We start from the raw sequence: 19,777 nt of genomic DNA, 5'->3' as shown, positions 1-19,777 counted from the left end.
TTTTCCTTGGTGCATGCAATTTAATGTCGGCTACTTTAACAGGTCTATCAGATAGCATTAAAATAAATTTGTGAACGGAATATTATTCGTAGTAAGAGCAAACTGGCTTCAAATTTGCGATTTTCAACTAAAATTTTCAATTCATCGCATAATGTTACTAAATTCGTAATATTAACGAGGTTGCAAACGCATTCTGGGTAGCTGAGGAGGGGGGGTAGACGAGGGAGAACATACGCGAACGTAAACTTTAAAACCACACGAAACGTTGGAATAAATTCTCAGAAAAAAATACATGCTTAAACTTTAAATCTTGCTGTAACTATATATACCACAGTACAGTTATCGATTTCGTATGAATCTCGAAGTAAGCATCGATTAATTCCTTGGACAGCGCTAACCATTTGATCTGTGTAATGGTGAAGTGTAGTGTTTTCTTCGCGGTACGGTCTGGATCTTAAAATAATAAGTAGGTCGAGTTTAGGCTTCAAAGGGTTTAAACAGCATTTATATATTAAACTGTCACCTGAAAACACGTTTATCTTTAGAGTTTACGTCTGTATTTACAATTAATACAATATTTTAATTCGATCTGCTCTGACATTCATCCACAAGACGTAATCATGGTTGATTGATGTTTTAGACAGGTACTGTAAAAATTAGTAATTCCTTTGGAATGTTTACGAAAGTAATTATTAGTATTCGAGCGTTACTATACAAGCTTTGTTATACAATTACTCTAATTGGTGGAGAGACTGTAATGAGATTATCCTATCCTAATTATTCAAAGCACACGAACTGGTTTGCTGTGTAAGTCATAAACGGAAGAATTTTAAACTAATTGAAGTGGTAATCTGTATACTGATGCAGCTCATCTTAAAATTAACAAGAATCGATTCTTGGCATGAGTCGTCTTAGAATCGTTATCAGCGTCTGGTCGAACTATCGATTAGTTTGAAGTTATTCGTGGTTGACCCTCGACGGATATTAAGCATTCTTAGTACCAAAAAAAACTGTAATATTATAAATAATTATTTGCTAATTAATAAATTTTATCTAAATCTGACGCTGTCAGTGCGTCAGATAAAATAACGTCGAATGATGGGATTGTTAATGAATTGGAAGGGATATGAAAGAAAGTCCTTCTGGCCTAATTTAAGGTACTATCCCACGCAATTTCCTTCAGTGACTAAGGAAAATCACGGAATACCTCGGCGAAAAGAACCGGTCTCTGTACCCCCGAAGTAGGAATTATAACCACTCTTTCATGACGTGGGTAAGTCTGGGAGGTTTAAGTTCTAAAGTTCAGCATCTAGAATCCTTGGCCTGTAATTTTTGTTGCATAAACGTTAACGGTCAGTATTAAATATATTGTGACGGACTGCTCTTCTATTTTTTTATTTAGTGTTCTGTCTGACGACAGGTCCATATGAACAGGATCCTTCCATTCTTTTCTCGGACTGGGACCTGTTCATATACGTTCTTGGCAGATGATCCAGAAGTGGTTTGCCATTGCCTTCTTCTGTGTGTGAATGGAGTAATTGTTGGGATGCCACGGAGGAAAACTCCGTGTTGCCTAGACCACGGCCTTGCCCAACACAAGTTATAAATTCGGGCACCGCCGGGAATAGAACCCGAGACCCCAGGATTACAAGGCCAGCGTTCTAACCGCTAGACCACCGTGGCATAAAATAACTCACGTAAATTTGATTCAATGAAATTAGCCCCAGATTAATCTTTACCTTTGGTTTGTTTTATGTGAGTGTAAAGAACCACGTATCAACTTTGTTTTTTTCCTACTAGTGTCAAGGTAATGAATTAATAACTCGCAAAACCTCCTACACGCGTTCTCTGAATCACTTCTGACACTATTTTAAAATATTTAACAACTTTTCGAAATGTTTATATGCCGAGGATTTGGGTTCGTTTGTTTTTTTCTGCTAGAAAGATGTTATCACTTGTCAGAGGAGAGCGAGTTTTATTTCATCGGTAATTGAACGGTGAGAAATAACGTTAAAGTTGGACGTACAGTCGGACTAAGACATTCTCAACATTGCTGTACGCTAACACATAACATTCCTACACTGATAAATTTCCCAGCAATCACGCAAGGTGACAGTGTTCTTCAGTTTACATGTGCAGCTGTCATTAGGCAGCTTTTTGATGATGTTTTATAAATACGATAAAGGCGACTACTTTCCGTGGAATCTCGTGCCTGATTGTTCCATTCCATTTCTCTGTGATAAATGCAGTGATATAATGAAATTATGGTTCATTTGGTTGTTGCTCGGACTGTATCCTAAAGAAATCTTACCATATTACGTCTCTTGGCAACAGATCACTGATTCATGAATTCTGCCCGTACATTCTTTTGCCAGACAAGTTATTTCACTTTCCGCCAGGGCGTGCATTCCAAAATTGTGATTCACGGAACACATCGGGATTCGCAAAATTAGTCAGCGTTCGTAGAAAAGTTTAGTGCGTGGTAGTGAATGTTATGAACGTGGCATTATTATCAGGAGAATTTTACAACAGAAACAGAATTTTGCTGCTCTGATTGGTTGTTATAAATACTACCTAAAATAGCCTAAATTCGCCTTAAGTAGTTTGTCCTATGCAAAATTGTAAAGTCTTGTCATTATTAGGAGTTTGGTTTGGTTAGGTTAGGTTAGGTTTAGTTAGGTTAGGTTGCGTGAGAATTTTCCAATGAGACTTATGGTTTCCATGACAGTGAAATCAGATATGTATGTCTAAATAATATTTACGCATCCAGTCCGTACCGCAAAGAAAACACTACATTTTACCATTACAAAGATGAAGTAGTTTACGCCGTTTAAGGAAATAATCTCTGTTTAAAGTGAGAATTACATGAAACACGCAAATAAATATGTCCAAAAAATGAAGATCTATGATTAATGTTGAAGTATCTGGTACATATAGTTACCAAAACGTTTTATCGATCAGCCAAACTCAATCGCTTTGTTCCATTTTTCAATGCAATGTGCACTGATTGGGAGTTACGTAATTTATCCAGTTTAGAAATCCTCGTTAAGTAAAGTAATTGGCATATATACAGCCTTCTGCCAGACACAGATAGTCAATTTCCATTTAATGATTAGCTTCTCACCTCGTTTGATGCTGAGTAAACATGTAGTTAAAACAGCATCGTTAAATAATAAAATATCCATTATCAGAATAGGTCTGCTTGTAACCCAGTAATAGCTGAGATGATAAAACACAGGGAGAGGGAAATTCCATTTAATTAATTCCATTCATCACCGCCCTGCTTGGGAAACTGATAGTGGTTAAGAAATTCCTTCATTTATGTAACACAAAAATTCAGTACAGTGTTCACAACAGCCCGCCACCGACCCTTACCCTAAAACAGATTAATGCAGTTCATATCCCCAAACCATATTTCCCTAACTTACATTTTAATATTATCCTTCTTCGTCTAGGACTTACGAGTCTTTAGGATTACCAGCCACAATGTTGAACGCATTTCCCATCTCCCTATGCGTGCTATATGCCCCGTCCATGTAATTCCCTTAGATATTATAATCCTAAATTATTAATCTCCTCCTTTCGTAGTTGTCTTCAGTCGCCTGTCAATTCATCAATAACACATGTGATAACAGGTATATACAGCAAACGTTGCTTTTTTTTCAAATCTTAAGGTAACTAAATTAAAACGTACGTATTGTTAATGAACAACGACTGAAAGACATCGAGTACAACTGGTGAGGATTTATGTTCGACATAAAACTATGGCGGTACAAAAGTTTTGCATATTTTATGCTATCGATGTTTCGTCATAACAGTCACCTCAAACTTCATTATTTAATACAAAATAATTCTCGAAGGAGCTTCTGCTGCCTAAATACATAATTAAACACTTCCCGAAGCGTTCTCTGTATCATACCTTTACTAGGACGAGTGGGCGTTGCGTGGGAAACTTTAATACCATTAAAATATATATATAATATTCTTCATAACAAATATAGTATCAAGATGACTGTATTCTGTGGAGTCGAGCTGTTTGGGCTTGTAAAACATTAGACTTTTCATAGGTCCTTGCTGCGAAATACCACCAACACCCCATAAGACAATCATCTTCATAATCTTAAACCTAACCTAAATGTAGTTTTTGTAACCACCGGCCATCTCAGTTTTATATGTTCATTCGAGCTCGATGCCTCGCAGGGTTAAAGTGAGCGATTAGATTTTTCCACGTGGGTTCACTTACCTCAACAGGATCACACACACAAACTTCACCTCGACAAGAACAAACAGAACACACGAATAGAATTACTTCAATCAAATAAAAACCAGACGAGACTTCTAACCTATAAAAAATTCACACGTGATAATGTTTTCAACACGTAGACCACTATACTGCAACTTGCCGAAAGAATCCCACAATGCAATGCGTACAGTTCTGCTTTGAGTGAGCCATGTGATTTACTCTTATAACTATCCCCCCCTCCCCTACTCCCGCGGCTGCTAGTAACCCACTCCCCTCCTGCCCCTTCACTCAACAAGTTCCCACCTACTCCCAACGTAGACCGCCAGACCTGGTATTGTAACAAGAGTGACATAAAGCCAATGTTTTTTTTTAATAACCACTGTTATTCAGACGGTGGTATGCGGACCGCCGTCGGCCCCCTTGTGTTTTAACACAGCTGAAGAAATTAAATGATGATTCTGTTCGTAATTTTCTTTCGATGTAACGACACGATCTATATATTCATTTCTGGACGAAACTTTGCAGTTTTATAATCGTAACCTTAAGCCACGGTGGTCTAGCGGTTAGAACGCTGACCTTGTAATCCTGGGGGGTCTCGGGTTCGATTCCCGGCGGTGCCCGAATTTATAACTTGTGTTGGGCAAGGCCGTGGTCTAGGCAACATGGAGTTTTCATCCGTAGCATCCCAACAATTACTCCATTCACACACAGAAGAAGGCAATGGCAAACCACTTCTGGATCATCTGCCAAGAACGTATATGAACAGGTCCCAGTCCGAGAAAAGGATGGAAGGATCCTGTTCATATGGACCTGTCGTCAGACAGAACACTAAATAATAATAAGATGAGGTGGTCTAGCGGCTAGAACGCTGGCCTTGTAATCCTGGGGTCTCGGGTTCGATTCCCGGCGGTGCCCGGATTTATAATTTGTGTTGGGCAAGGCCGTGGTCTAGGCAACACGGAGTTTTCCTCCGTGGGATCCAAACAATTACTCCATTCACACACAGAAGAAGGCAATGGCAAACCACTTCTGGATCATCTGCCAAGAACGTATATGAACAGGTCCCAGTCCCAGAAAAGGATGGAAGGATCCTGTTCATATGGACCTGTCGTCAGACAGAACACTAATTAAAATTAATCGTAACCTTATGAGTTCTATTCTCGGTCACAGGACTGCTATCCTATCTGCAAAGTTTGGTTGACTTCAGTCCCTCCAAAAGAATGTTTTGATATTACATGGAAATATACAACTACAGCATTTCTCAAATTCAAAATCATGCACTAATTCAACTCTGTGCAATTAATCTAGTCTACAAAGTGTCATTAAGTAAAGTAAAGATTGTTAATTTCTATTTCATGATTATCTTCTAACCTCGTTTGTTGCTGCAATAAATCTGTACTTAACACTGCGTCGTTAAATAATCAAATAACCGTATTCAGGCCTTATCTACATGTAATCCATTAATAGTTTACGTGATAAAACAACGGAAAATAGGGGTTTCGATTAACTAATTCATACATCAGAATTGCTAAGAACCTGATAGTCGCTCAGCTGGTCAAAACATTTCCCAGGAAGGTTCAATACCGTGTTTACAAAAGCCCACTACCGGTCCCCGTCAGTCCACATCCCCAAACCGTATATCTATGATCTATTTTAATATTATCTCCCGTTTTCTCTTAGGTTTTCCGAGTGATTTAATACCTTCAGGATTTACAACCAAAATTTTGTGTGCATTTCTCATCTCACTCACTCGTTTTTCATATTCTTCAAACGCCGAAAAGCAGTATAGTATATAAAAGTGGCAACTTGTCTGCCACGTATGTGTGACAGGTAGTCTAAACCCAGAGTTGCAGGCGTTGCATAATTTTTGTTTTAATTGGAGTTATCACTAAACAAATTAAACCATTCCTCACCTGCCTACCGATTTATTTTTAATTTCGCTAAAAAAATCTGTTATAGTAATTAAATAAAAAAATTTGAGATTGGTAAAAATGTGTAGAATGATATTAAAATATATCTGTAAGATGGAGATTAATTGTTGATTTCTATGATACGCATCTTTTAAGTGGTCTGAGTGGGTCAGGTACATTTAGAACTCAAAATTCGAAAACTCTTTTTATTTCACAATTGCCGATTGACATAAATCAAGATTTGTCAATTAAGCTATCAAACATTTTAAGTCAATAAATGTGGTTTTGATGTTTTATTTCTAATTTTTTTTTGTGTTTTATTCCATTAAATCACAGCGGTAAAATGTATATACCGCCTTTTGCAATCAGTTACTGTAAATTTTTCTCAAAGATAAATAAAACCGCGGAAGGTAAAAGCGCGTATAACGAGAGTCATTTGTATACGCGATAAATGAACACCCAGATAAAAACACACTTTGACAATGTGAAATTAAAAGTGTAACACCTTTCAAATCGTCTTTTAACTACGCAGGAAACTAGGACATTAAAAAGTGTTCTAAACAATCGCTTGTGGTCATATTTTGTAGAATATTTCGTTCAGTTGAATCTCTCAATAGTGTCTACTGTAATATTTTAATTTTTAAATATTTACCAACCTATTGTACAGTGTAATGACCCTATATTTGGATCTGTTCTTTGAACACTAAACAAACCCACAGAGACGAGGTCTGACTTGTAGACATACTAAGTCGTGTTTGGAAAATCTGTGAGTTAAGGATTTCAGACAGCTGGCTGTCAAAATCCCCCGTCTGTCATTTGTTTGCTCAAATAATTCACGTGACTCATGACAAGGTAGATCCGGGAGCCATAACTTAACTAATGCATATTCTTAAAAGTTTTTTCTCCCATGTTAAGAAGAGCGAATTCTAGGCGAAATGGAATAGTCAAAACAAGACAGAAAAGTAAGTTAGGAAATATAGAAACATTTGTTAATGTTGATAATATTTAAGAACAGCGAAATATAAAGTTCCTGATATATATTTTATGGGTTTTATATTTCGCTGTTCTTAAATAATATTATCATTAATATCTATATCAGTGATAAATTCATTAATCGAAATTTTTATAATTTTATTTTTTAAATTTACAAGCGATATGTTATCACTTATTGCCTGCTGCTAGTTGTTTCAAAGTGGTTCCTCCCTTAAGTTGACAGATGACAACTACGGCCAGACTGCACTGACTTCGAGGGATATTAGAATTCAGAGTGGTTCTTTGGTAGAGGCGGATCGATGTCTTGAGGGGTAGCATACGACTTCAGACTTGCACGTGTTCGGCATTCGATAGGAATGCGAAAAATTCTTTATCCAACCGAATGCTAAAAAATAAAGTTCCCTCGTACGAAACATTTTTGTATCTGTAGCTTTTAGGTCGACGTATTTTGTTCACAATTCAACTTGTCTTCAGTATGAAAATCCTCACTATAATAAAACCCAATTGATTCCTTTGTAACTTCAGCCAGTTTAATTCACTCCCATATCTCAATACCATATCTTCAAGGTCTTCAGAATTGTCAGTACCTAAAATTCAATATTTTTGACCAAATTATATTATTTATAATAGTGTCAGAATTTTTAATGATTCACATACTTGAAAGACAGACATTTTTTCCAAGAACCAATTTCTTTATATCCCTGCCTAACGTAAATAATAGTCTTAAGATCGAATTATTACTAACACGGCTTGACTCTTCGTTTAGAATTTAAAAGTTTTTAAAGTTTTTATACGCGGTATCAAAATTGAAGAGAAGTTATAATCCGAAGCATTGGATTTTATTTGAATTCCTGATGCTAAAAGTACGTTAGTTTTAAGTCATCATCATTGAAATTGGGGCTTCTCAACTTTTGACGTTCGAGAATAACTTATCTGTTAGCGAATTGGAAACTTTTTTTATAGTAAAGATAAGGGAAAGTTAACTGAAGTGTGAGATATTACAGAGAAGTATACGGGCTTCTCACAACGGACTCTTCTCAATAAAAACTTGCACAGTCAGGTCTGTGCTATATCCCAGCCAAGGCGAATGGTTATGTGGCGAGAAACGGAACTATTCATTCAGCACGTATTGCTATAGAAGAGTAACACTTCAGCGCCATCACGCTCTCTAGATAACCACTTGCTTTTGTCGGGATATAATAACTATTTCATTTTCACGTAAAAACTATTGAAAGCTATTTAGTGTACCAGTAACAAGCTAGACATGTAATTGGAACGTACGCGGTTCGAATCTCGGCCGTATTATCGCATATCCTCATAGATTTTTAAAATTTCTCCGAACTTAATCTGGTCTTAATTTCTACATGAATCCTTGGTATATTTCCAAATGTCAGTATGCTGTATTTCTGAAAATCTAAGGATTATTACAGACAGTAGTTGATTGATCATGTTACTTAACGACGATGGAAAAGTGATAATGAATTATTTAGAGCAGTGGTATTCAACCTGGGGTACGCGTACCCCCGGAGGTACTCGAAGACATCTTAGGGGGTACGTGAAATTTAAAAAATATATATATTATTTTATGATAAACACTGAATAATCAGTAATGTAATTTATGTAATTTATTTTATATGTATATTATATACTATGTATAACTTGAATTATACACCAACAACTTTTGGGGTACAAAGTTGAAGAGAAATTATATCTGGGGGTACGCGAACAAAAAAGGTTGAATACCGCTGATTTAGAGATACGAAAAACACGGACGCCTTAAGACATGTTGGACTGTAATCCATCCCAGGTTCGAAAACGATCAATTACATATATTATTGGATTATTTTGAAATGACAGAGCTCATCACTAAGATTTCTAAGGATTTTACCTTCATACACCTAGAGGGATTCGAACCCACGATTAAAGATGTTCGCGTCGCAACAGAACAGTTACTGAAATCTGTACATTCAGTTGTTTTTAAGGGATTTTTGCCTTAAAAAAATAATTTTACTACACACGGATTTTATACGCGGTCATTAGAAGGCAAATGCGCGTTATGCCACTCTTGTACTGCGTTACGTAAAAGAAATGGACTTGCTACGTAATCTTATGCCCCCCCCCCCCACCTCACTCATCTGAACCTAGATCTTCCTGTCTTTTTCGTTGTCGGATAGTGCAGACTATACACAACAAAAATCTTACAACTGTTCATAAAAATGATAGTTTAGTATGTTGCTTTATGTTGTATTCATATAATGTCGTATAATATTATTCATCTAGATAACAAAACGTAACAGACGGTCACTGCTTCACACAGGAGACTTGTCTTATTATAAAGAACGATAAGTTCATGGTATCACTACGCCCTAGGGATCGCGCATGCGTATAGCCATATGTCCGTCAAACACCCTCCCCCTCCCCACTTCCCCTGACAAGCCACCCAAGAGTTAGCGATTTGCAGTCGAAGCCCTTATAAACAACATTTAAGAATTCATTCCGTACCTCAAAGAAAACACTACACAAGAACAAATCTCAACTGATTAAAGCTGTTTAAGTAAATAATCGTTGTTTACACTAAAAATCATAAGAAATATGAATAGAAATTTAGTGGTACACGTTGGTAAATCGCGACATCTGTTGATATTTTTTGCAAGCCTTTTTAACTGATATTTACAGACGTTTGTAGAATGTCCTGTTTATCTATACCACTTTAGCCCCGATCATCTCATATAATGACGCGAAAGTATTTTATACACTATTACTCTGGGCTAATATGAGACCAGCTCTGTTCCTGTTTGCACAAATTTTAATTGCATTTTTATCTATGAAATCTCCTACTGACCCTGAAGCAAATGTTTTGACAGTTAAATTATTTTCCCTTTGATATCATTCGAGTATTTAAATATTCGAATATGGAAATAACGCTGTTAATATCGAAAACCCTTAGATGTATTCATATAATAAATACGAAAAAACCGTAACAAATATATTCACCACGTCTAAATTGTCATCACTTCAAGGGTACTCCAACATTCTTGTACACTAAGGTTATTAAATCGGAGATTTCACTGTTTCTAATTTTAAATCCTTGTCCACTCGCTGTTTACGATTAAATTTTTTCAGACCTTGTTTCTATATTCTGTTCTAACATCAGTAGGATTTTAGGTCCTCACGGCGGTGAATTTGAAGATGGCTGTCTCCTGGGTTGTAGCGTCGCGTAGTAGTTTACCGACGTTTCAGAGGTACACAGGTAACGATTCTGACACAGGAATTTCTCCTACAATTTTCTTTTGTGAATACCCGGTGACTTTCCCGGATGGAGTAGAACAGGACATGTAGATTAGGCCTTGCTGTTATTATTTCCCGATTTTGACCAGTATTGGCATATATCTACAAATTTTAGTACAACAACCCCAATACCAAATTTAATTAAATCCATTTACTGTTTTCGAGTTATTAAATTCGTACAGACCGACGGAGAAAGCGATTTATTAGGCACTCAGGAATGTGAAGTTACCAAGAAAGTTGTATTTATTTATTTATGGCTTCAGTCTTTACCTAGTGAACTATTATTTGTCTGGAGGGACTGAATAAAATCATAAAAAGTATACTCACTAAATTTCACTTTTCATAAGGAAATCACAATTCTGTACGTCTGTACCCGATTATACATTTTCTACATTGTTTTATATTCCTTCTCTAACTGTTTCTTATTTTATTTTAATTTATTTAGCATAATTTTTTCCTGTTTATAATGTTTGTCGTATTTTCCTTTCATTCGATTTTATTCTCATCCTTCTTCTCAGTTGATACAGCATTGTCTTTTTAATCATGCTACGTCATCCATCATCGCCCACTTCGATTCTTTACAAATAGACCGTGAATACGAACACCCTGCCCATCAGACGCACTGATCCGACAGATTTCAGGCCACAACCTACCACATTGAATTTACCTGCTGTGTTCGTCTGAGTCTGTCTACAAGAATGCCAGAATATATTCACGTTGGTCGTGTTCGTTTTTAACAGATTGAGTTCCAAAGCCGTAAACTCGCTTCTATAAGCCATGAACTCTTGTATTTCGACTGTCACGTAACCAATTTCTCGTTAAACAAAGACTGGAAATATGTATTCCCTCCCGGAATACACACGTGTTCTTCGCAAAATTCTAAAAGTTCGCGCCATTTATGTGGCATAGACAACTTTATATCAAATCTAAAACTTCTTGACGATGGTAAAGAGTCAATTGAATAAAAATTTCCTTGGATATTATCCATCGTCTAGTAAATATAAAACGTAAAAAACGACGTTTCGGAGATGGGACTCTATCTCCGTCTTCAGGTTCCTACACAGTTGGGCCCACTAGATAGAGCTAATCCCTATCTCCGTCGAATAAAAATTTCCTTGGATATTATCCATCGTCTAGTAAATATAAAACGTAAAAAACGACGTTTCGGAGATGGGACTCTATCTCCGTCTTCAGGTTCCTACACAGTTGGGCCCACTAGATAGAGCTAATCCCTATCTCCGTCGAATAAAAATTTCCTTGGATATTATCCATCGTCTAGTAAATATAAAACGTAAAAAACGACGTTTCGGAGATGGGACTCTATCTCCGTCTTCAGGTTCCTACACAGTTGGGCCCACTAGATAGAGCTAATCCCTATCTCCGTCGAATAAAAATTTCCTTGGATATTATCCATCGTCTAGTAAATATAAAACGTAAAAAACGACGTTTCGGAGATGGGACTCTATCTCCGTCTTCAGGTTCCTACACAGTTGGGCCCACTAGATAGAGCTAATCCCTATCTCCGTCGAATAAAAATATCCTTGGATATTATCCATCGTCTAGTAAATATAAAACGTAAAAAACGACGTTTCGGAGATGGGACTCTATCTCCGTCTTCAGGTTCCTACACAGTTGGGCCCACTAGATAGAGCTAATCCCTATCTCCGTCGAATAAAAATTTCCTTGGATATTATCCATCGTCTAGTAAATATAAAACGTAAAAAACGACGTTTCGGAGATGGGACTCTATCTCCGTCTTCAGGTTCCTACACAGTTGGGCCCACTAGATAGAGCTAATCCCTATCTCCGTCGAATAAAAATTTCCTTGGATATTATCCATCGTCTAGTAAATATAAAACGTAAAAAACGACGTTTCGGAGATGGGACTCTATCTCCGTCTTCAGGTTCCTACACAGTTGGGCCCACTAGATAGAGCTAATCCCTATCTCCGTCGAATAAAAATATCCTTGGATATTATCCATCGTCTAGTAAATATAAAACGTAAAAAACGACGTTTCGGAGATGGGACTCTATCTCCGTCTTCAGGTTCCTACACAGTTGGGCCCACTAGATAGAGCTAATCCCTATCTCCGTCGAATAAAAATTTCCTTGAATATTATCCATCGTCTAGTAAATATAAAACGTAAAAAACGACGTTTCGGAGATGGGACTCTATCGTGATGATAATTTAGTTTAGATCAGTTCTTGTTTTGACGTGCTAACTTAACACCTACAGGAGTCGATTACAGGTCGGCGCACGAAGATTAAATAAATATAATGAACATAAAACCACAAAAACCATTGAAAAATAAAAAAACTAATTACATATCATGAATCTAAACACGTTCTTTTATCGAAAACGTCCTCAAATTTTCAAAAATCTTCATATGTTATTTGGAATAATGACGTGCTTAGCTGAAGATGAAAGTAATTTCAAAGTTAAATCCAAATACATCTCGAATCCAAGTCAAGAGTCATACGGCAAAGCCAACTTACCTATTAAAATAAGTAGATTTATCCCTAAGTGTCAACACCTGATATAAATAATACATGAATTTTATTATACACTTGCGTTCAGCTTTATTTTTAAATGAATAGATCTTTTATGCTGCAAATTTTTGTATTGAAATCCATTGGATCAGGAAATCCGGTTTTGAAAGAGACGTGTTTATTGGATTTAGTAAATAGGAAAGTTTAATAAAGTGGTACGGTAATACATTGCCCCTGAAATTATAAAGTGGATTTAAATTAGGTAGAATTTCTCGTTACGTGTTAGAACATTTCGTACGATAAATATACAAAATATATTATTCGTAGTGTTGGATATCGGTTGAGTAATTAATGGTAAGTTATAACAGATGTGTGGGTTTAATACTCCTTTACACAATGTAATAAAGGACTATACAGAACGAAGCAGATTATGAACGGAATGTTGTGACTTTATTTTGTTTCGTTTGCGTTTAATTTAACTAAATTGCCACTAGCTGAGAATGTTTGGCGTAGAATTATAGGATGATAAATGAATAATAAATTGGAAATGTTGATGGATATATACATAACACGCATTAAATTAAAATTTAACGCTTTCTGAAAGGGAATGTTTGGCTTTCTATAACACGGAATTGTGCTAACGTTCGTAAGAGGATTATTGAAAAGAAAGTGTTAGTTAAAATTCCATTCAAAGTAAAACGGTTATTATCATAAAGAATTTCTTGAATAAGATGCGAAATGATTATGCTTATTGAGTAGGTAAATAACACTACTGAAAGAGCACGTGATAACTGTTTATGAATAATGGAGAAGATTCTAAAATGCTACCAACTTTGGAAACCAAAAGAACTGTATTGAATTTGGGCGTTAAAAGATTATATAAATTGGATCTCTCCGCCCATGTAACGAATTAACTTAGGAAACAATGGAGCATTCAAAATTATTTCTTGGTAATCTCTAGTGGAAAATCTCTTCAAATTAGATCTACATTATATTGAATACACCAGCGTAACAATTCTTCCGTGCACATCAATATAAGTAATTGAAATTTTTTTTAAAAGTGTGCCTACATTAGTTTCGCTGTCCGCATGTAATATTTTTGAGAACTGGTGAACATATATTCATGAAATTTAATATTATGGAGTTGTGCTAATATTTGTCGATAAATTACAATTTTTGATTAAAATCTGACAGAAAGTAGGGAAACTTTACATGAAGAATCACGATCATTTCTGCGTGAATCTTGAGCCAAATTCATAAAAATATTTATCAGAAAAAAAATGTTCCGAACAAATGTACAGAAACTTGTAACACACGTTTTACATTTTTCGAAAGGTCTTACAGATTTCGAGACGGGGGAATGGGGGGGGGGGAGGCAATTTTTGAGAAAAAAAATAAATAAGGAAGATTTTTTGTGGTATATCATATAACTGTAGAACAGTTGGAATATTTTCATCAATTTGACAATAAGAGAGCGAAAGGGTCAGATTTGGTAACTTATACGTACATTTCCAAAAAAAAAAAATTTACCTCTGCTTCTAATCCGGGACTCTTTTCCTCGAATCATTGCAGTGGTCAGTGTACTAGCCTAATACCTGAAAGTTCCAGGTTCATCTCCAACTGTCACCAGTAAACAAAAAATAGTCTGTCGGTATAATGACATCGAATCATCTGAATTTACCTGACACCAAACTGCCACCCAACCGAAGACACCATAGACCCCACCGTAGGCACCACCAATACCTCCTTTGCATTTCTTATAAACCAGAGTCGCCACCGTCAGAATTTAATTTAAATGTTTCCGTTTCGCATTCGTGACGGACATTGGATGCTATATTAGTAGTACAGAAACTTCCCACTGTTTTTAATGTACCGAATATGTAACAGGATCATTCAGCCGCCATGTTGTGTTTTGAATCGTATACTTATACGATGGAGATTGTAGATCGATACCTCGCAGTGCTCTGTCAAATCGATTTACTGGATAAATTACGTTCGTTAAAAATATACCTTAGCCCAGAGCCATCAGGGAATATTAGAGCAGCATCCCTTTAGTCTGCGAACCATAACCTCTGACCTTTGTTGAACCACAAATCGCGACCCACGTATGACGCTTATATCTGAATCCCTAGGGTGTTTACAAAAGTTTTTTTTTTTTTATTTTATGTAATCAGCAACTGGACAAAGGAAGACGGATCGGAGAATGAGAGTAGTTTGTTCCGTTTACAAAAATACCTTCATTTAAAAAATTTAAGCCACCATCTGCCCTCGAGATAATTTCAAGGACAAAAAAAAATATTGACAGTGGAAACACGGTCCCGGAGAATCTGACGTAAATACGTACTCCGCACCCAATATATCTAAATGGCTATCAGTAACTTGTTTCAAATCTTTTTCAAACCATAACCGATTAGAACGCATGGCCTTGTAATCCTGGGGTCTCGGGTTCGATTCCTGGCGGTGCCCGAATTTATAACTTGTGTTGGGCAAGGCCGTGGTCTAGGCAACACGGAGTTTTCCTCCGGGGGCTTCCCCGGTTTCTCCGTGGCATCCCAATAATTACTCCATTCACACACAGAAGAAGGCAATGGCAAACCACTTCTGGATCATCTGCCAAGAACGTATATGAACAGGTCCCAGTCCGAGAAAATGATGGAAGGATCCTGTTCATATGGACCTGTCGTCAGACAGGACACTAAATAATAATAAGATGAGGTGGTCTAGCGGTTAGAACGCTGGCCTTGTAATCCTGGGGTCTCGGGTTCGATTCCCGGCGGTGCCCGGATTTATAACTTGTGTTGGGCAAGGCCGTGGTCTAGGCAACACGGAGTTTTCCTCCGTGGCATTCCAATAATTACTCCATTCACACACAGAAGAAGGCAATGGCAAACCACTTCTGGATCATCTGCCAAGAACGTATATGAACAGGTCCCAGTCCGAGAAAAGGATGGAAGGATCCTGTTCATATGGACCTGTCGTCAGACAGAACACTAAATAAAATAATAATAACCGATCACATATATTACAAGCGTATTCAAATACATTTTCATTAAAATGCTTATGAAAATATTCTGTTGCATTGTCATACCTTGGCTTAACGTGATGAACAATAATAATAAATAGGAATGCCTTACCTCAAACTTTGTTCAATTTGTAAGAGACCACGATGTCCACCCGCAATGATCCATTTAATAAAAATTAAATTGGAGAGTGTGGAGGGCAGTATCACAGATTTCTTAATAAATCTTATATAAGATAAGTACTCGTGATATTCTAAAACGTTTTTAACAACACAATATTAAGCGGTTTGTTGACAGCAGTAATGAAACACAACAATGCCGAATAAACAGATGACATAACAATTAGTTTCTTAGGTAATGGAGTAAAGTTACACATTTTCCTAACGTTGTTTTTGCCGAATGACCCTTCCGTATAGACGTATTTATATTTTTATATTTATTTAGTGTTCTGTCTGACGACAGGTCCATATGAACAGGATCCTTCCATCCTTTTCTCGGACTGGGACCTGTTCATATACGTTCTTGGCAGATGATCCAGAAGTGGTTTGCCATTGCCTTCTTCTGTGTGTGAATGGAGTAATTGTTGGGATGCCACGGAGGAAAACTCCGTGTTGCCTAGACCACGGCCTTGCCCAACACAAGTTATAAATTCCGGCACCGCCGGGAATCTAACCCGAGACCCCAGGATTACAAGGCCAGCGTTCTAACCGCTAGACGACCGTGGCTCTTAGACGTATTTACGTCAAAAAATTGACAATGTTGATATTTATAAACATCCATATACTCAAAAGCTACATATAGACATTCTCTCAGCCATTATTGAAAGTTATTATAAAACCTAACCTTTTACACTTCTTTCGTCGAAAACCCTTCTTAATTTAGAATATAATAAAGTAGAGTAACAATTCTTGGACTTTTACTCATACTGTGATATCTGGAGGTAATTTCTACTTCTTATGTCGTGCAGTTGAGTTCGGCTCGCTTTCCCGTTGTCTTCAAGATTGGGCATGCGCATGGCGGACTGGGAAAGGTCAAAGTGGACACAAACAGCGACTTCCAGGATATGGCGTCTGTCGTTGCCGTCGCCAACACGTATTGCACGACAGAACCGTATGTGGACAGCAAGTATGACATCCATGTGCAGAAAATAGGACCAAATTACAAGGCCTTTATGTAAGTAAATTCACAGAGCCCGTGTTATAATTACTGTGCATGTACTGGCATATTATAATTGATCCAAAGTCATATCCGTATCTCGTATTCAGACAGTGGAATACGGCGTTATATCCAGTTAATGCCAACTTCATCATGCTGAGCTATGTAATTCAGAAGTTAGATTCTGTGGAAAACGTAGATAAAAAAAAGTTTTATTTAAGTTGATCATAAATAAATAAGTAAATACGCGAATTGGATTGAGCTAACTCAAGACAGAATCTCTTGTAAACATTCTGACATAACTTTGCGTTCTTTACTACGTAATTTCTTGACCAGATGTACAACTGTCAACTGTCCAGGGAGGACTACCGCGTAGTTAAACAGTCAGTACTTAAAATTAGGTAGGTTAATTTATCACAAAGTTTTATGATGTAATACAGTTCAGCTTATTTGACGTGGCTGCTATGAGCACGATGCTCAGTTGTTAGTTCAGCTGCAAAGTAACTACATAACCAACTCTCTGCTCGCATTACTCTTCACCTCGCGCGCAGCTCAGCGGCCACGAATTGAACTTATTTAAACTCTCATAAATCCCATATTACTACTAACGCAGCGCGCTGTAGAAATGTGACTACGTGAGAAACTTACTCGGTGAGTCAGAGGCAGAGATGCCAGTTTGTAACAAGGGACTTGCATTACCAAGAAGCACTCCAGCACCATCTGTCCGGCATGCAGAGTAATTACTCTCACACGTTATATATGTCTCTTTCAGAAGATATAAACTACAGCTGGTTTACTACAATAAGATTTGAGGTTCTCACGGTGGTGAGTACGAAGATGGCTGTCTTCTGGGTTGAAGCTCCTTGCAGTCTGGTGCACGTTTACCAACACAACAGAGGTGCTTGATTCGTGTATCATCATCAAGGCCCTCATCGCCCTGATGATGGAGGAAGATAGGACCTGCGAAATGTTGGTAGATTTCTACAAGACTACACGGCGCTGTAACCCAGAAGACAGCCATCTTCGTTCAGTGAAGTGAGAGGAAACACACAGGTCTGGTTCATATTTGGCATTTGGAAGTAGTAACGAGCCAATTGTATCGATATTTTGGTACAGGTGTGTCACCTGTATCATTTGATATCTTATGTGCCGATAACAAAGGATTCGGAAAATTAGCAAAACATTAATAAGGGGCTCCTCCGAGCCCCCTGCAACACACCCCTGGAGCAAGCTGAGAAAACAAGGTACGTACTGTGATAACAGCCGCTGCTAATTTTACAAACACGACTTTTAATATAACACAGTAAAATCAGTCAGCTTCAAAATGCAGTAAACAATTTATTTCTTCGTAATAAAATTTGAAAACACTAATTCAAGAAAAATCAAATAAACATATCGACTGACAAAAAAATATTCTCTACTGTTAAGTCTGTGTGCAGAGTTTACACACTAATCTTGCGTGTCATTTAACCCAAGTTGAGTGAACTTGTTTTCTCAACCACAATCTAAATGCTCAAGGAATACTGATTAAAGAAATTAGTATAAAAATGACTTACTTTTAGAGTCTTTGCAGGATGCCTGTTTCAGTAGATTTATCATGTTGATAAACTTTGACCTCAAAACCGCCAGAAAAAACACTTTTAACACACGAAATTTGAAAACCGCCTTTGCTCAACACGCCATTCTTTCACTGAATGTTATTACCAACCTAAAGGCGCGAAATTTAAAATCAGTCGAAGAATATATTAGTCAACAGTGGAGTTGTCTCCCTTTCACATGATTGCGTGTTTCTTTGGAGCAATGTGATATTGAAATATGGTATGTAAACATTTTTGAGAATGTGTTTCACCAGTTTTTCAGTCATCTGATTGAAAACTCTTTGTAAGTTGATTTTTAAAATTAAGTATTTTTTATTTGAATTATTATAAACATTTACATTTTTATATTCTTAAAATTATTCACTATCTGGACTTTTCCCATCATCATTATTTAAAAGATTGTGAATAATTTTAAGTGTAATCCACCGTCGTCATAAACCTTTATAATTGAATTCTTATATTATTGCTTATAAAATTACCCTGTCGATCACTTTGGAAAGTCTGACAAGCCACATACAGTCTACTTTTCTCATTCTGTAAGACTTAGATCATATTTAACAAGATCATGGAATTTGCCTTGGCATAGATGACAAGTTTTCTCTCATCTGACATAAATATTTAAAAGTCTTTAATGTGTTTTATGTTGTATTCACAGGCGTAAATCAATTTCTGGTAATTGGAAAACAAACACGGGTTCGGCCATGCTAGAACAGATACAAATGACTGATCGCTACAAGATGTGGGTAGATGAAGTGTCCGAGCTTTTTGGGGGCCTCGACATCTGTGCACTGGAAATAATTGTTGCTAAAGATGGCCGTGAATTTATCATCGAAGTCAATGATAGTGCATTAAGTCTCATGGGTGACTCACAAGAAGAGGACAGACGTCACATCGCTGAACTTGTTGCCCACAGAATGCAGGTAAACTCACGGCTACGTCTCATTTTATCGGTGTTTTAATTATACTGCAAAATGAAATTTACATGATTACACGACAATTGCTGACATGTAAGTTATAAGAGTTTTATGAATTTCTATCAGTGATGATAATGATAAAATACATCAATTATATATTTATTAT

At 36.9% G+C, this 19,777-nt stretch overlaps 2 protein-coding genes across 2 annotated transcripts in view; one reads left to right on the top strand and one right to left on the bottom strand.

The window, feature by feature from the left end:
• Positions 1–4,459, bottom strand: part of Timp (Tissue inhibitor of metalloproteases) — a 61,747-nt gene extending 57,288 nt beyond the window's left edge. The window contains exon 1 of the mRNA XM_022058281.2: positions 4,244–4,459. The gene's annotated coding sequence lies outside the window, so the exon portion shown is untranslated. The remainder of the gene's footprint in view (positions 1–4,243) is intronic.
• Syn (synapsin) overlaps positions 1–19,777 on the top strand; it is a gene marked incomplete at its 5' end in the record, with an annotated part of 107,994 nt that overhangs the window by 66,154 nt on the left and 22,063 nt on the right. Inside the window, 2 exons of the mRNA XM_087359241.1 lie at positions 16,912–17,117; positions 19,353–19,617. Coding sequence (XP_087215367.1) covers positions 16,912–17,117; positions 19,353–19,617 — 471 coding nt within the window. The remainder of the gene's footprint in view (positions 1–16,911; positions 17,118–19,352; positions 19,618–19,777) is intronic.

Source organism: Zootermopsis nevadensis, unplaced genomic scaffold (genome assembly GCF_977971745.1).
Source record: "Zootermopsis nevadensis isolate Lab colony 2312 unplaced genomic scaffold, Znev_1.0 Znev_ptg000031l, whole genome shotgun sequence".
Lineage (NCBI taxonomy): Eukaryota > Metazoa > Arthropoda > Insecta > Blattodea > Termopsidae > Zootermopsis > Zootermopsis nevadensis.
The sequence above is the reverse complement of the archived record's forward strand: the minus strand, read 5'-3'. Positions and strand labels throughout refer to the sequence as shown.